The sequence below is a fragment of the Pavona decussata genome, unplaced genomic scaffold, assembly GCF_977016875.1.
Source record: "Pavona decussata unplaced genomic scaffold, jaPavDecu1.1 SCAFFOLD_89, whole genome shotgun sequence".
Taxonomy (NCBI): Eukaryota; Metazoa; Cnidaria; class Anthozoa; order Scleractinia; family Agariciidae; genus Pavona; species Pavona decussata.
In genome coordinates this window covers 241531-259212 of record NW_028145506.1, presented here as the reverse complement: position 1 = coordinate 259212, position 17682 = coordinate 241531, and the positions used below count along the sequence as shown (strand labels likewise).

Genomic DNA, 17682 nt, shown 5'->3' with positions numbered 1-17682 from the left:
TGCAAAAAAAATTGCGTGAGGTGAACAAATATCCAAATCTCTTCGATCTCTCTTCGTTGTTCATGCTTCGTCTGGAAATTACAGTTGCTTTTAGCGCGCACAGTATCGAAAAAAAACATTTTATCTCATCTATATTGAACAGCGATAGCAGAGCACTTTCAACCTAAAACATCGGCACTTTTGCCGTGTTTCCGACTTTACGTCTTCCGGTCCTAAGGAGCTCGCATTGAGTTTTGTTATCTGCAATTATTGCCTGCAGCGCGTTGAGTTCACTTTAAATGACGGCTTAGAGATTTGTGCTTTCACTCCGACTGTGAGGCTAAATCTAGCTTGATATCACCGAGCAATGGCGTGTCCACCTTATCCCACAGACGTTTCTTACGCGCCATACCAGCCTATGGCTCGTGAACCACCAATTACAATGATGCCCTCACATCCTACTGGATTACCGCCTGTAACACATTGCAGTAAAATGGACCCTCGTGCAAATATTCACGTTGGGTCTCCATTCGTTCTTAACCCCATAGCAAGCTTCGAAGCCGACCCCGGCCTTGCAGCCTCTCATGGATTGGGGTTCGCCATCGACACATCAAAACTCCGCGAGCTGGAAGAGTTTGCAACGCAGTTTAAACTACGACGGATTAAGCTCGGATTCACACAAACAAACGTCGGCGCGGCGCTAGCGTCAGTCCACGGAACAGATTTTAGCCAAACCACAATCTGCCGCTTTGAAAACCTCCAGCTGAGCTTCAAGAACGCGTGTAAACTGAAACCGATTCTGGGGCGCTGGCTGGAGGAAGCTGAATGCTCAGGTGGCGCGTGTGGTGATAAGTTTAACGCTGAGCGTCGAAGAAAAAGACGAACAACTATCGGGCTGACTGCAAAAGAGCACCTTGAAGATCATTTTCTGAAGCAGCCCAAGCCTTCTTCCCAGGAGATCATCCGAATAGCTGAAGGTCTGCGCTTGGATAGAGAGGTAGTGAGAGTTTGGTTTTGCAACAGACGACAAAGAGAGAAAAGAGTCAAGACATCGCTGAGTATTCATGGATTCCTTGCTTGTAAAAACGATTGACTAAATGCCTACCAAAAGAAAAAAACCTCACAGTGACGTTATGCAATCTAAACTTCTTGTACATACATGTCGTCAAGAAATACATCAATATAACTGCGAGGTATTATTTGACATCATTCTCGGAAATAAAATTCAAAGTTATGTTCGGAATTTGAATAAAATCCCTAGAAATCCTTTTTCTTTTTGCCTCGGAAAGAGAAGCCAATGACTTTGCAAAAAGCTATGAAACACTGGGAATTAAATTTAACATTCATTTGTGATGGCACGACAGCTTAAGACATTTATAACTGTCAACGAATACAAATTCCGTATACCGAAACTTTGAAATTTTCAGCTTTTTCGTGCCGTTTTCAGTGATAGTAAATATTTCAGCAGACTTGCATAATGTAGTAAGAAGGCGTTTTCCACTGCCTTGAAAATAGACTTTATCATTTAACTTGTTTACTGTATGCTACATATTATTAACATTTATAACATGGAGAAAACTTGGCTAGACGCTTGTAAAACTAAGTTACTCTCTGTAATATAAAACTGTTTATCTTTGCATGTATTCGTTGTTAATTGCTAACTCTAAATATGTAAAGAAAAGGGAATTATATCAGTATAGTTTTGTCTTGATGAAGCGGACAGCAGAAGCAAATAACTTAATTCCATTCATGTACATGCAGTGCTATCTCACGTGTGCACGAGAAAAATAAAACTTTCACTTAAAAGCTCTTATAAATATGTTGTTACTAGTCCTTTGACTCAGATTTATATTGCTTTTACGAATTACATAACTGGAATACGACATTTTAATTCAATCCTCGACACCTTTTGCAAACCTTCTGACTCCCATAGTTAAGAAAAATTACCCCAGTTTGCCACATCCTGTAATGAAATGGAAATAGTTGAATAGACCTTGTTTCGGCTCATTATGCATGTATTGCAAATGGAGTGAAATCCTAAAGTGTGATCATTCAAATGAAAGCTACTTAGCAGTACTTCCCTGTGGTGCTGTTCATCACGCTGTACAAGGTGGTTCTAACTTTCGAGTCTGTAAGTGAAATCCTAAACTGTGACCATTCAAATGTAAGCTACTGAGCAGTACTTTCCTGTGATGCTGTTTATTACGCTGTACAAGGTGGTTCTAATTTTTGTGTCTGCGGATGAAATCGTCAGTAAACTGTGTCGATCATTCAACTGAAGCTACTGAGCAGTTAATTTCATGTGAAGGTGTTTATTATGCTGCACAAGGTGGTTCCAACCTTTTCAAACGGGAAAAGAAAAAAAAAATAGGAATTTACCAGAGTATTGTTACTCGTGCCAAACGAAATAGTTTAACCGTCTTAAATGAGGGCGATTAAATTGGCGTCAATAACTTCAAAAAAACGAATTTTGCTTGTTTTAGGAATTGTCAGCTTAGCCATCACAAATTGGAGAGTAGGCCGTTAAAACGGATACGACACGCGACGAAAGCTCTCGCTAACATATATCTATAGACCCACGCTTTTCCACAACTAATTAATCGATCACGGTTTCTTAGATTATCAGTGACCACATATGCTAACAAGCTTCCGCTTAACCAAAGAAGGCTATTTAACTGTCAAGGTTAGCACTGTAAACATCAAATAGCAAGTTTAAAATCCTAAACAAATTTGAATAAAATTATGTTTATAAAATTTTATTTTGTCGGTTCCTGAAGTCCTACCGTCGCATATTCGACAAAAAAAGACAAAATCGCGTTGCGCACATTTTTGGGTTGCGGCGGGGCAAATCTAAGTTGGCATTAATTTTGTTGATTTTCTTTCCCTCTGTCTTACGTACGTTCGAGTTTATCAGATTTCAGCGGTATCTGCTATTAGTGGTAGGTACGTGGTGTATGTGTATGCTCTCTGATTGGCTGCTCATGCTTCGAAGGGTATTTTCTTCCTATCTGTTTTCTGTTCCTTGTCGTTCACAGGGTCATTTGATTAGGCAAACTCCTTTACAACAACTTCGTTTTAATAACAACTTTATTACAAAAATGTCCTTGTAAATCGGTGAACCTAAAGTCCACGGCTCCTACAAGCCTGTGTACAGCCCCGACCCCCCCCCCCCCCACCCCCCTCCCTCTCTCCTCTGGAAAAATCGGGGAGAGAGACGTCTGTGTTTGACCGTTGATAATCGTGTTCAGAAGTCACGTGATTTTTTCAAGGATCTGTGGAAAATTGTATGATTGGCTGATACTCTCTGATCATTGCATCATGCAAATAGCTCATTTTAATTGGTTGACATTTTCGCGGGGTTTTCATGAACGGCGAGCAACGTGTGCTTCCTTCGTGCGCCCAACAGAGGGACTTGTGAAATGAGTTGTATTTCGTGTTTTTTGCAGAAATAATATTGTCAGGGAGACGGATAATAATTTCGTTGACATGCGGAAGAACATCATGTTTTCTTTTTTTACAGGGGGTGGCTGTACATTGGCTAGGTTTTCCAAGCAAGTCAAAACCGTGAGCGATTATTTGCTGTGCTTTTCATCAATCGCAAAATTAGGTGACAGATCGCACAACGTCGTGGAGCATTTAATGTCTACAATCAGTTTGCTGGGCATCCTACAACTTGTTGCACAACATTTTGTCACATCTGTAAAAGGCGCCTTCGAAAACTACAGAAGCGACGTAGCCGGTCTTTGCCAAAAACTAGACACGGGAATTATCCAAGATTGCAGTTGTAAAGCTTTCAAAGCAGAATTCGAATTACATTAGATAATATTCAGTTTCTTCTTCACCGACCGATCATAACTCGCTGGGGTGCTTTCTTTAATTGTTGTCAAAATCACGAGAACTCCAAACAAATCTCATGTTAGACCTGCTATTGCAAGGTTAATTTATTTCACTCTATTTTCACAACATTAACATAGAAAGAAAAGCATTACAACAGATAATTACAAGATAAAAATAAATACAGTACAAATAATAAAATGTGTGTGGTGGTCAAAGTAGCAAAGGCTTTCTAGTTGACCACCACCAGGAGTATCTGATGGGGCCGCTCGACTAAAAACCCGCTCTTCAGGCTGGAATAGAGCTGGCTGGGAACTGAATACATTAGACGGTTAATTTGCTGAGATTGTTTTTATTAAAACACTTGGTCTAGCTGGGTAAAAAATGTCTCGTTTGTCAGGACCCCTGTCACGCTTATAAATATATCCTAACGGCTGCTGCTCTACCAGTGCTCCTTAAGGCCGAGAAATAAGACTCTTTAGAAAACATATATACTTGAACATCACAACAATAAAAGTTGAAAGAAAATGTTGTCAAACTGTTGGCGACACTTAGATAAAACTTGTCCCTATTTTGCCAACTTTCTTAACAACTTCTTGGAGTCCACTAACTCAGTCGCATTTCACGTTGAACATTTGTTAAACATTATTTTTTTTTACTTCAAACACCATCCAGAATGGAAAGAACTGCCGTCAAACTCGGATTTAAGCAACAAATACTTTTTTTTTTAGATCAAATCGGATTATAACCATTCTCTCAAACAAGAAATACTTTGCTAGCTAGTGTATAATACAATATTGCCTTTCAGTGAAAGCTATAAGATATGAAAATAACACATTTTTATCTGAAAGGAGTACAAGCTCCACCCCACCCCCCCCCCCCCCTTCCAAGTACTAGCTGTTCCTCTAGGCCATGTTGGAGACAAAGTTACGATCTCACAGGGGATGCCTTAAAAAGGCGTTCGTCTTAAAGAAATGACCGACGTAGGGCGATGTCTTTTTTCCTGCCTTTAAAGTATTCAGCTTAGAGAGGTGTCCCCCTTTTACTAATAAATACAAAATTATCCAGTCGAGAACGGTGTCAACCTTTCACGAGTAAGAGGAATCAAGCTTAGATAAATGTTTCTTAAGAGGAAGCTTGCAGTTCAGCTTTTAGTTTATGAAATCTGTCCTTTACAAAGTTGTAAAAGTCATATTCCAATTCCAGACGTTTCTTCATGATCTCTTCCACTTGTAGAGAAGGTCCTTTCTTATTCATCGTCTTGGTTGTATTTATTTTAGTTTGAAGCTCATTCCCTACAAACGAAAGTAAACTCTGTTGTCATATGATAAATAGTTGGAACACGCATTTTGAAGATAGCACAGCAGGTATTAGATTGTACATCATGCAAGTGTGAAGTCACTACGGCTTTTCAGTAAGAGAAGTGGTACTCGAACAGGACCCACCAAACCACAAAATAGAGGGTGGTCTCTGCCTACATTCCTCTTCCTCAACCTGAAAAGATGGTGTCTTTATTGCATAGCCAGCCCTCTATCCAGCATTGAAAAAATGACAATGAAATTCAAACCTCACTTTTCTTGTTTCTTTTCTTGCTGGCCGAATATTTCTGCGCGGTCAACTCAATTTTTTAATGCCAATTAAATTATTTTGGTAATGTTCATGAGACAGGTGGTGTCTTCGATAACCCACCTACTCCAGATAGGGTGGGTACTCTTCGAACAAACTTGTTGGGAACAGTTCCCCTAGACAATAGACCCTTCTCCAAAATGGCAGCAACAGATTTGAATGAGTTAAAATTGAACTGAATGAAACACTGATACAAGCACAGGATGAGCACCTTTACTTTAGTAACATTGCACAGTTTCAGCACATTAGGTGTTATATCAGCTTAGGAAATGTAAGATGAAATTTGCTGACGTTTGTATGACTGGGCTATACGTCACACCCCCAGTCATACAAACGTCCCAGTGTAAATTTTTCATTTTTCAACTTACATTTTCTCATCTGATATTACACCTGATATGCTGAAACTTTGCAGGGTTACTAAAGTAAAAGTGCTCTTTCTAGTGCTGTTATACGTTTTTAATTTTAACTTATTTGAATTTTCGGCTGCCATTTTGGAAAAGGGGACACACCTTGACAGCGCTTAATTATCTCTATGATCATGTTTGGTGTTAAGGAGTAGAGAGCAAGCTATCGAACGCATTTAATCAATGAAATGCCATCTCAGTTAAGTACACAACTTTTAAGATCTCTGGTGACTGCCACGAATAACTTCATAATGCAAATTTTGGTTGGGGTCTTACTTCAAAAGCTCAACATCTTACACCGTTTGGCGGCCAATTCTGAACTAAACAACAACAACAAAAATCATCTAACCTGGTGCTTTGTACACATTCAGAACACCCTTAAATTCAGGGAGGAGGTTTTCGAGAACGAAAAGAAAATCTTCCATCTCTTCAGTCACCCCAACCACCAAGTAGTTTTTAATGACGTTTATCTTGGCTTGTCTTAGAGCTAATAGTGAAGGAATCCTGTAGGAAAAAAAAAAGCAAAAATGTTTACAAAATGTGCCGTGTAATTCTTGCCATAGTGGCTTCTTCCATGAGAACGCAGAGAAACAACAGGGAGCAAGAAGTAACCGATTTGGATATACGGAAACCCTAGAAGGTGAACAATCAGAAAGCCGTATTCAGCACACGTGTCAAAACTAACCAATCAGATTACCTCCATATCACGTGTACTGAATACGGCTTTCTGATTGGTCATCTGTTTCCGTATATTCAGATCGGTTACTATAGACCCTTATCACTCGGCGGCCATGTTGAGTCTCGGGCGGGGAATAAAAGCTTTGTTTTCGTACGGCAAGCCTCGGCCAGACGAGAATTCAGTGCGAGGCTTCCCGAGCAAAAACAAAGCTTTTTATTCTCATGAGACTCAACATAGCCGCCGTGTGATAAAGGTCTATTGGAGGAGACAAAAATAAAACAAGGAAGAGAAAATCATAACACAAAGAAGAGCAATATAAATCAAACTGTATACTTACCTGCAAAAGGCCTCTTGTCCGCAGAAGAACGGAACAATGTAGAAAATTCTCCGATTACTGCATTCTGGCATGTTTTTGAGAACACACTCATCGAATGTCTAATAACAATATAACAAACAAGAAGAACGTTTAAGCAGGCAATATTTTTTTTTCAACATTTTTACATTTTTGCAACGTTCTGATGGGTCCCTTCCATCTTCCCAAGAAACGTTTCACGTTGCTTTCCGACAAGTGACTCAAACAAAAGCCATCAGAAAGTTGTCAAGACCTTGTCTCAAATAACTGTCCAAATTTCCGCGCGCTGATTGGCTCGTAGCTATTGTCTATAAGAGTACTGACAATAAAAATGACGTCATATGTGACGCGCGCGCTTTCTCAACGAAAAAAACCCCAGCAAATTTCGCTCGTACTCTTTCCATGTTATTGTAAAAAACAAATCGACGGCAGTCTTCTATGGTCTATACTCTTATAGACCATAAAATGACGCCATAAGATGTCCAAAACTTGGCAGTGAAACCACTCACCTGCGGCTCGTGGTTCCACTTGAGTTTTGAACATTTTTTGACGTGATTTTATGGTCTATAAGAGACCATAGAAAATTGCCGTCGATTTGTTAATTACAAAATACTTTTTCGAGAAGTGATCAATTGTATAGCACGCAACGCGGTTATATACTTGAGAATATTTTCACCTTGTGTTATGAAGAATGCCTTTTTGATCGTGTGTCTAGCCTTGTACGGACCATGCTTAACTTTGCCTTTCCTGCCTACCTCTTTCTTTTTAATTTCTAGCTCGTTTAACACAAACCTGATTCTTCGTTTCATCTGTGCCTGTAAAACCCCATGTTCTTTCCCCTTCCCTGTAATCTCCAAATCTACGGAAGTAATAGCCAGATACTAGTCGAGCAAGTGGATCTCGGATGAGGTTTATGTAAATGGGTTGAACAGAGCCAAGCCTGAAAGGGAAAAATATAAGACGTGCAGATCGAGTCACTTGTACAAACATGAAAAGTGGAATATATTTCAATAAAATATCGATTAATGAACTTAACAAAATCCAGAAACACATAAGAAGAAGGATAAAAAATAATCGATACACTACTATTTGACTGGCTGTTTCGATTTTTTCCCGCGAAAATCTCCATTCTAAAAATAACCCACCCGTAAATAGCCTGGGCCGAGCCTCTGCATGGAGACGTGCACTTCTTCTTATTATTTATGCAACTTGACAAAAATTCGTTTTAAAAATCTTCTCAGTTCACGAGCGGAGACGTTGTGTATGGCGGCCAAAGGCGAGCTTTGGTGTGGTCCTTTTATAGTTGTTAGGTTTAGTGATCAGTGTTTGATTGGAAGAGAGACAGGAGTTGATTTTGTTTTGATACAAGCCTCACTTCTTTTCATATGAAAATCATGCTAAGTAGTTCCCGTTCACATTTGAAAAGCACTGAGGTTTGCATCAAACCAAAGTCAGCCTCGCTTCAACTTAAAAGGCCAGGTCACTAAGCACACAATTATAAAATTGGTTGTTGTTGAGTTTTACACATTCATGTCTAGTTTGTGGCTTTTCATACGCTATTTGCTTCTAATTAAACAACAAAAAGTTCCTTCTCAGCTTCATTCCCAAGAAAACATACTAGTTTGTAACTCTACAGTAAACGAGGGGCTGTTATCGGGAAGTCTTTGATCACTTGCAACAGTTACTCCCAAAAAGTTAATCTTCCGGAATTTTTGAGGGTCATCACAAACGCATCCCGGGTCGGCGCGTACAATGTCTAAGTTTGTGGACCAAGAAGGGACTTATAAGTTTTTAAAGTAGTTTACCTTTTAAAGTCGACAAAATACAGATGATGATGATAAATGAATGGTGCTTCAAGTTGATCTATGAAATCCACAAATCCCATCTGTAAAACATAGATATTTTCCACGCTTACTTCAACGTTACTAAGTATAAACTGTACTCACTAAATTAAGCAACGTGAATGGTTCTCCTTGGTTCTCTTTTGAGTCCCCAAAGAGATGTAAAACCTTCAGAACAGCGTAATAATCTACCTTTTCTACAAAAGAGACACCTGCATACAGTCAACATCCGAGTGCAAGAATTCGTGGAAGAATCAGGATTATTCTAAGTTAGCCTGAGATGATTCTTATGTTTTTTTTTTTTTTTTTTTTTTTGGGGGGGGGGGGGGGTTGCTGCCGTTCGAGGGTGATCCCTGGCTTCTAGTGCCAAAAGCCTCTATTATGGATCACCATTTGTTCATTGATCGTTAAACAAGTACAGCAAGTTACAGTCAGTTTGAAACATTGTGCGCAAAAGCTGAGTTGTAGCTTAATGACCTTAAAGACTGTCTTAGAAGCCGGTGCGGTTAGTAGCTACGTCTGGTCTATCAATGCAACTAGTATTACAACCTTAGATTTGCTACTCAGAGGCAGCTGTTTACCGACGTTTTAACACAATTTTTATTGCATCGCTTGTTCAAGTGTGGCAAAAGTACGATTTTTACAGCGCTCTGGTGATGAAGACAATTTAACCCGTCCTTTTACTAAAAGCAATCACCAATTGCCAGGATGCTAACTAATAATTATAACCTTAAACCCCACTACAACATTTGGAAATTGTGTTTAATGAAATACCAAATCAGATTATCTTACCAAATTTAATGTGCCCTAGATTTCGACGCACTGGCTTCAACCAATTGAGTTATTTAGTCGTTGATTTAATTTTGATTACCTGTTCACGAAGATTAAGATGAAGATTCTGGCTTCTCGTAGAACCAATCACTTTGAAGTTATTTTGTTTTGCTAGTGCAACCATAAGCTGTATCATTGTGCGACTTCCACATTTCCCCACTCGATTGTAAATCACTCGTTTCTGTACGGGGAAGAAAAATATGGAAAATGTGATCAGACAGTTTCCTATGATCAACCAAAAGCTAAGCTATAGATAGGAAGATAAAGATGAAGCGTTAGGCGATGGCACTTAGAGCGGTTTCCAATTGAGTGTCGTAAAACCAAAACCAAAGTAATTACTCTGGCCAATCATAACAGATGTAAACAACACAACGAGCCAATCAGAATTCGTAGCATATACATGTAACTGGCGCCAAGCGCGGGAAACGCGTGCGGCCAAAACACGATTGGTTTTGGTTTGGATTCCCATTGGTTGAGAAAGTGGCGCGAGTATTGTTAACCAATCACAGAGCGTAATAATGCAAAACCAAAGCAAACACGAAATTACTCTCGACACTCAATTGAAGACCGTCCTAATATCCGTGTGAAATGAGGCGAGAGAGGTGACGGAAGGAAATCCCAGACAAAGGATCTGACTACAAACTTTATTTGAAATCAGCCATTCGCAACTGTTATAAGTACTCTTTCTTTGTACGTATTGTTAACAATTAGAACGAGTTACCTAAGGATGTTGTACGCGCTGGTTCCGAATAACGTTATTTCGAAACAGACTAAAGATCATGTACACTACGGATTATAAATAGTCCTAATAAATGTTTGTGATTGTTTTAGATTTTAGAATGTTTATTTGGGGAAATTGTTTTTATATGGCACTAACCTCACGATTTCCCCTTTCAGGAAGTTTTTATTTTGTTGTTTTCCGGAATAAAATATTGTGTTATGTTTTGTTATGTTATGTTATGCCATGATGACTCCAAAACGTCGTTCGATTTTATCGTTGATTTTTACTTGCTTATGTATTAACAAACCTTTGCTTAAATGTAAAATTTTCTTGCAATACTTCATGATCATACGAACTGAACGTTTCAACACTTCAATACATCTCATTCGAAAACTACAAACGCACCTTGAACACTTTGCGCGTGTGGGTAAATTGTGCTCTTCAAGACTGAGCAAAACTGATAACACGTACCACTTGCGACCTGTTTACAAATTTATCATCAAGAACTTTGAATATCACATGGACTATTGAAGGGGGGAAATCAAGCCGCTAGAAATGGTAACACACTTTAAATTTGGTGTTTTTAGAAAGTGATACTTTTCTAGATGCGAATACCTTGTTTTAAAAGACGAATGTTTATTTAGCGGCGCTCATAAGGTGCTTTTCAAAATTACCTAGATCGAGGGAGACTCGTTAGTGCAAAGTGACTTTCATGCATTATTGCCAGTTCACTGACGAAAGCTGTTTAAATAGAAGTTCTGACCTTTCCCGCTCCAATCGACTTTCTGTGAACATAGTCTTGATCTACAAAATTAGTGATATTTGCTCTCAAGCCCAGTGCAATATTCAGAACCATCTCAGAAGGTTAACAGCTTTTTGAAGGTTAAAGAGTTTTAAAAAACGCTATCTTAGCTGTTTACTCTGCTGTAAAACTTTAGTTGACAGTTTTACCGAACTCTATTAGCAAACTCTGCTTATGTAAACGCAAGGTGGCTTGAACATGGTACAATTTGAATTAGCGTTCGTGGGAAGTTCCGATGAATAAACCGGTTTTGTGGAGTGACAGTTTTTTGTTGGAGGTTTCAATTCACTTCCACTTCGACTATGCCACGAGTTACAACGACCTTGTACTTTGGTATTGTCTAACAAGTGCCACAGAGAAAGTTTAGAGCTCTTCGAAGCTTTTCCCCAGCTGTTTCAACGCTCAGAAGCGCCCAAACTGTATCGTAGGAACTTCAGCGCACCACAAGCGCATTGCGAATACTCAATGGTCAAAAAAATTGGTTATACGCTTCCTAAAAAAAAAATCGTTTCACAAGTGTCGAACCCATCATTATCCCATCGTCAAATACACAAACAAATGAAAAAACCCGTATCCCAGCATGGAAATTCGTTGACCCCGAGATTTTTTTCACGAGTAAGTTCGCCAATTTTGAAATTTCACCAGCCCAGTCTGATGATGTGAAGGCGTTATGAACAAAAAACATAACTTGTTTCGGCGTGACAACGAGTTTTCGTACGCTCTCGTGTAGCTTCCCACTTCATGAGAGAAAGAGGTATTTGTTAAGGACGGTGACCTCAAAATACAGAGGTGTTTTTGTGCAATTTATGTCTATAGTGCACGGACCATTTGATCCCAAAAGAAAGTTGGGGTTAACCATGCACATTTCAGAGATAATTACTAATAATTCTAAAAACCTTTAAAACATATGACATTTTTTCCCAAACTAAACCGTAATTATGATTGAAAAATATGTGGTAAACTACCCATGAAACCCCTTCGGTCTATTATCGGGCCCCCTTCCTGCCCCCCTTCCCCCCCCCCCCCCCCCCCAAAAAAGGAAAGAAATTAACGAAGACCTACCCCTTTGATTGTTGAAGTCACGGGCACCGCATCTAGGAAGAGAAGTAAGAGTATCCAAGTTTAGTTTAGTTCAAACCCTTAGAATGACCAGGGCTTGATGAAGTTGGTCTTTAGAAAAGGACACGTCGAGATAAAACTGTATTAAAGGTAAAATAGATACATATTCTTTTAGTTGGACTGTCAGATAAGATCGTATTGATTTGTACGTCGGCAATTTCCAAATTACATATAACACGCAAGCCATGGAAGTTTCCTTAACATCTATCGCTCCGATTTTCCCCGTCTAGCACTGAAAAACAGGGAAACTTGTTTTAAAGATGACAAGCATACTCTAATTACATGATGTTTAGGCGATAACCAACGCTTGTCATATTTAGAGGAAAGTGTTTATTTATAAAAATGCACAGGAAGTTCACAGCAAGTCTACTGCCGGAAAGGGTAGAACATTGTGAGACTGAGCGGAGGTTTCAGTCAATTTAGTGTAACGCAATTTGTGGCCTTGGATGGAAGAGTAAAAAAGGTGTAATTGCATCCAGTGGTGGTCCTTTTTTAAACTTTCTAGATCTCTTGATTGAGGACGGTAGCTTTCAACTCCAGTTAAATAAAACGGAATTTAAATAAGAACAAACCAGGGAGACGAATACAGTTAAATATCTTCTATGGGTCTAAAGGACCATGCACCTTGAGAAGCTGGATAGGTCAACGCTAGCTAAGGAAAGAGTCCTATTTTATCTTCGTTTGTCGATAGACGATACTGATTACTTGGAGCATGCGCAGGCCAAGACTGATCGAAATGGCTAAGGGGGTAAGGTTCTAAAGAAACTGCGGTGCTGCGTCGGTAGGGAGTAGAAACGAACAGTTTGGTTTATCAACAAAGTTGATGACTGAAGGGCGATTCGCTCTGACGAAGGGCTAACGCTAAAAACGTCAGCACTCGAATCTCTTTACGATGGCCAAATTAGCTCTATTGAAAAAACTAAACATTCAAGACTGATGGAGGATGTCTCCAAGAGGGTGGCTGCTCCAAAACGCTCAACTCAAAACTGTAGCGAGCTATTTTCCGCAACGTTAAATAAAAGTGTTTTTACGTTGATAAATACGACACCAGACTCGTCGCAAATGCTTAATTGTTCTATAATTGGAGGTTTTGCTATTTTAGCCAAAGGTTTTTAACAACGAAAAGGCAAACAAGTCAATTGCCACATTTACGATAATTTACGTTCAAAGTTTTTTGAAGACATAATAAGAAAATATCCCCATTTCAATGATTTTGACGATAATTCTAAAATCATTTTTCTTTTTAACAATGTTGATCCTACTTGTTGGCTTCACACTAGAGCTTGTAAGTATAATCTAAGTGCACTTGAAACCTACTTTGAGTGTGAAGGGGTAAAACCTACCAACTTGAACTTTACTCAGTGACCATGGAAACGTTCGTAGTTCAAAGAAGCCGAAGTACGCCGCCAAGTATGGCCAACACCACACTTGAGAACGTACTTGACCAATAGGAAAAGGGAAACCAACTGAAAGCCACGTGCTGCGGTGTCAGGACAGATAAACATTTTGCTGTGAACTAAAATCAATCCAAAAAAAAAATCAAAATGGATAACTGGAGATACGCCTCGCATTTTGAGGACTCCGCGTACGAAGTCACACAAAGCGTTGAAAGTTGGACGAGTCACGCGGAAATGCATTTTCCAAAGCGGATCCATGTCGCGGTTAGCTAAAAGCAGTCTAAACCAATTTTGTGGACGAGGCCATGCCCAAACCCTGTGGCGATTTCTTTGCCGAAAACCACGTTGTTGAACCATTCTCGACAAATACAGAAGATGTCGCCTGTTCTTTTGTACATGTGTTGTCGCCAAGTACTCGTAAACAATGAAGTACCCATGCATTTCCTGTAATGTTAAAACTCTCTGAGTTAAAATTAAAGACAAAAATTTACATAAAACGTTTTTCCGTTGCAAAGGCTCCATGATTTTCCGGCGAGCAATCGCATTTCTGATTTTACCGCGAAAGATGATTGACAGCTTGTGCTTCAAGTGTATACTTTGTCACCAGGTATGAAGCCAAGTTTTCTAAAGTGAGACTTGAGATTTTCAAGTGTACTTGAATCAAGTGCTTACGTGAAACTAACTTAGCTTGTAGTGTGAAGCCAACAAGTATTTGCAGACTTACAGCTGCTTATATCCTTTCATGTATGGATCAGTAGGCAGACGTTAATTTAATGAGAAACCCTTTTGTAATTTAGGTAATACCATGTCATGAGGGAACACCCAATTAATTGTTGTTGTTGTTGTATTTTCTAGCTAACACAAATATGCGTTTAAAAGACCACCAAATGATCTCTAGACACGGGAAACCACACTTGAAGTGTTTAAACATCGCGCAGAATGCCTATTGTTCTCGGGACATTTACTTCCAGTTCAACAAAGTTCGTAGATCTGTCATATTACGTGCAATCATGCAGGGACCTTATGAAAGCGCTTCAGCCATTGCTTGCCAAGAATGTACAACGAAGCTCATTAATATGTTGTTGGTGGCAAACTAAACAATGAATGCAGCACGCTATTGTTTTTCTCCTTTTAGCTCTTTTGTTTCGAAAATCGCGAATATGCGCATATTTCAGAGTGAATGTTCAAATCCAGAAAAAACATACACTTTTGCCTTATTTTATGTCTGTTGGGTGCACTTTGTCGGTGATTCGTGCAGCAGCTCTTTTTGTTAAAAAGACGCAGGCAGACATAATTCAGGAGCACCCAATGGTTCCTTTCGGTGAATAACTGTTGAGAAAGCCTAAATGGCCTCAGAATTTCGGATTTAATTGTCAGGATATTCGACAAGATGTCATCTCAAAATTTCGTTAGAGAGATTTAGCTTCGCGTTTACGGCTAATGCCAAACTAGAAACGTCAAGCCGCTGTTTGTTCTAAAATGCATAAACTTGTGTTTCTCGTACTCACTTCTCTCTTTTTCGTGTTTGCTCGATAGCTGTCGCCGACTGGGTGGAGATAAGCTTAAACCAAAAAAGCTTCATTGTTTTTCATCAAAGAGAAAATTTCAGCCTGGCGTTTGCAGTTTGCCGTAAACGCGATGCTAAATCTCTAATGTAGTTAACATTCGAAACAAGGTCAGCTGTAACATTGTTGTTACGCCAACAAGAGCTCGTTTATTAATTCGAGGAATAAGATGCCATTCCCTGAAATCTTCTTCAACTTCAATTTTCAGCTAAAACAATCCAAACAGTCAATGCAAACTGAATTAGCTTACACAAAACGATCTGGGAACACATGTTCTCGTTGCCCCTGTTAATATTTCGCCGGAAGTTAACTCATGCAACATTGAGAAAGCATAATTGACTGAATTTCAGTTCACTAAAAGACTTACCTTGCCAGCTGTGGATCTGATACAAGTGCCTTTCCTCGATTTGTGTACTTCTTCTGGCTCGGGGAGCTTTGACTTGAAAAGGCACCGACACAAAATATGTTGTACTTATGATCAAGACGGCTAACAACAAGAATACAGATTTCAATCTCTGCATTGACTGCATAATTTGCGACGTCGAAGAGTTGTGTCCGTCCTCTTAGCGGTTTTCGCGTTTTGTAATTAAGGAAAATGCAAACGAAAGCAAACAAAAGGGTGAGCAATTATAGCCATTGATAAATCTGTAAATATAAAATACTCGATAGAACAAAATCGATTGGAAAAAATTACCAGCCGCACCCTGCGAGCAGAGCCTCCTTTTGTCTTTTTCTTTACTGAGGAGAGAAAAGGAGGCTTTGCCTGAATCGCGTCAACTCTTTGAAGCCGCCGCAGCCCGAACTTGTGGACTAGTCAACAATAACAACAATTTATTTGGTATTCCCACATGAGTACATGTTATTACCTAAAATTACAAAAGGGTTTCTCATTAAATTTAATAATTAACGTCTGTCTATAATCCATACATGAATGGATAAAAGCAGCTGTAAGTCTGCAAATAGGTTAAAAAGAAAAATGATTTTAAAATTATCGTCCAAATCATTGAAATGAGGATATTTTCTTATTAATATGTCTACAAAAAACTTTGAACGTAAATTATCGTAAAGGTGGCAATTGAGTATCAAATGTAATTCATTTTCAACCTCATTTAAGTGGCAGAAAAGGCAATTTCGGAGATTTTCCGGGTTTTTGGGGTATTGTGTGTCTGCCAGTTTCAATCCGTAAACGATGATTTCCGAGTCGAAATTTATTTATCGTTTTCTTGTGAGAGGGATTGTTTATTGTGTTCAAGAAATCAGCTTTGTGAGAGTCAGTTTTAAACATGGAGTAAAACTTCAATTTCTTGTTTTGTTTCATCAGCTTTTATTGATGTTGAGTCAATTCTTTATTAAGCGTCAGTCTGACCTGAGAGATAAATGCATGTGTTGTTCTCATTTAAGTGTAATGCGTTTAGGTTTGATTTTTTACAGAGGTCATTAACTTTTTGCATAAGGCTCATCTGGTTTTTGTCTGCCATATGTGTTGATATGTGTAAGCATTGTTTGGCAATACTGTTTTCTGGTTGGTTTTCTAAATGTATCCAAAATTTTGATAACATTTAGGTCGGTTAGTTCTTTCAGTGGCAATCGACCGAGTTCATTTCTACAGGCTACGTTTGGGCATTGTTTGTTTACACCTAGAACTTGTTTTCAAAAATAAATATGTGTTTTTCAATAATACCTTTCTCCCACGAGTTATAATCATCTTTATCATAAATGCTCCATGCATCAGAACCATACAGGAGAATTGGGAGATATAAGGAATTAAATATTTTGTTAACAACATCGATTGGCAATTTTAGAAAATCAAGGTAGCGACGATTTGCAAAAATTGATCTTCTGGTTTTCTCCTTAAGGAGCATTTTGTTTTCCTTAAAACTACCATTTGTTAAAAATCTTACCCGAGATAAGTGTAGCTATTGACAATATCAATTTTATCTTCATTCATGTAAAACAGATGTTTATCATGGGTCGATTTTCTGTATTTCTCTTGGAAAATAAGAGTTTTTTTCTTCGTGTTTATGTTCATCATCCAGTCGCGACAGAATTGAGAAACTGTGGAGATTGCATTTTGTAGTCCAGCAGCTGAGTGAGAGATAAGTATTAGGTCATCTGCATATAATAAACAACTTAGAGGAGAACCATTTGGTAATAATATAGGGTCTGTGTCTTGTTTATCAAGAAGGAAAGGAATTTCATTTAGATAAAGATTGAAAAGCATAGGTGAAAGAATGCAGCCTTGTCTAACATTATTTCTATAATCAAAATATCCGCTTCTTTGGTGGCCATGTTTGATGAAACATTTTGTTTTGGAATGGAGGCATGGAGGAGGGAGTTGGTTCTGAGTGTTAATTCTTAAAATGGTCATAAAGTTTGTCAATGGTCACTTTCAGCACATTGTGGTTATAACTTGGCTCATTTTCATTAATTGATTTCAAGTAACTCCAAAATTCTTGACTTAAAAAACTTGTGCAAAACAGTGAAGCGCATGCTGCGGAACAGCCGTGATGAGTTTCTTGGTTCCGTCGAGTC

General features: G+C 38.8%; 2 protein-coding genes across 3 annotated transcripts; one reads left to right on the top strand and one right to left on the bottom strand.

Annotated features, from left to right (window-relative positions):
• Nucleotides 1-60: 60 nt before the first annotated feature.
• Nucleotides 61-1790, top strand: LOC146474400 (pituitary-specific positive transcription factor 1-like). The gene has a single exon (XM_085116941.1). It carries the CDS (start codon nt 347-349, stop codon nt 1070-1072), a length of 726 nt encoding a protein of 241 aa, XP_084973067.1. The 5' UTR covers nt 61-346; the 3' UTR covers nt 1073-1790.
• Nucleotides 1791-4726: 2936 nt separating this feature from the next.
• Nucleotides 4727-15825, bottom strand: LOC146474399 (uronyl 2-sulfotransferase-like). 2 transcript variants are annotated; one of them, XM_085116987.1, is made up of 9 exons: nt 15518-15825; nt 12132-12163; nt 9587-9727; nt 8680-8759; nt 7667-7814; nt 6860-6957; nt 6193-6347; nt 4890-5108; nt 4727-4859 (listed from the first exon to the last, which is right to left on the bottom strand). In XM_085116987.1, the coding sequence occupies exons 1-8, from the start codon at nt 15678-15680 to the stop codon at nt 4939-4941; spliced, it is 987 nt and encodes a 328-aa protein (XP_084973113.1). In that variant the 5' UTR covers nt 15681-15825; the 3' UTR covers nt 4727-4859; nt 4890-4938. The 2 variants fall into 2 exon arrangements, with proteins under 2 accessions (XP_084973113.1, XP_084973112.1); XM_085116986.1 differs by having other exon boundaries at nt 4727-5108.
• Between the last annotated feature and the right edge of the window lie 1857 nt (nt 15826-17682).

What these genes read in the sequence shown, in the direction of transcription:
- LOC146474400 (XM_085116941.1), top strand. Translation starts at nt 347, where the DNA reads ATGGCGTGTCCACCTTATCCCACAGACGTTTCTTACGCGCCATACCAG.
- LOC146474399 (XM_085116986.1), bottom strand. Translation starts at nt 15,680, where the DNA reads ATGCAGTCAATGCAGAGATTGAAATCTGTATTCTTGTTGTTAGCCGTC. An exon ending in GGACAAGAGGCCTTTTGCAG is followed by an intron (nt 6,348 to 6,859) that starts GTAAGTATACAG and finishes TTTTTCCTACAG; the next exon opens with GATTCCTTCACTATTAGCTC. An exon ending in GAATGTGTACAAAGCACCAG is followed by an intron (nt 5,109 to 6,192) that starts GTTAGATGATTT and finishes TTTCGTTTGTAG; the next exon opens with GGAATGAGCTTCAAACTAAA.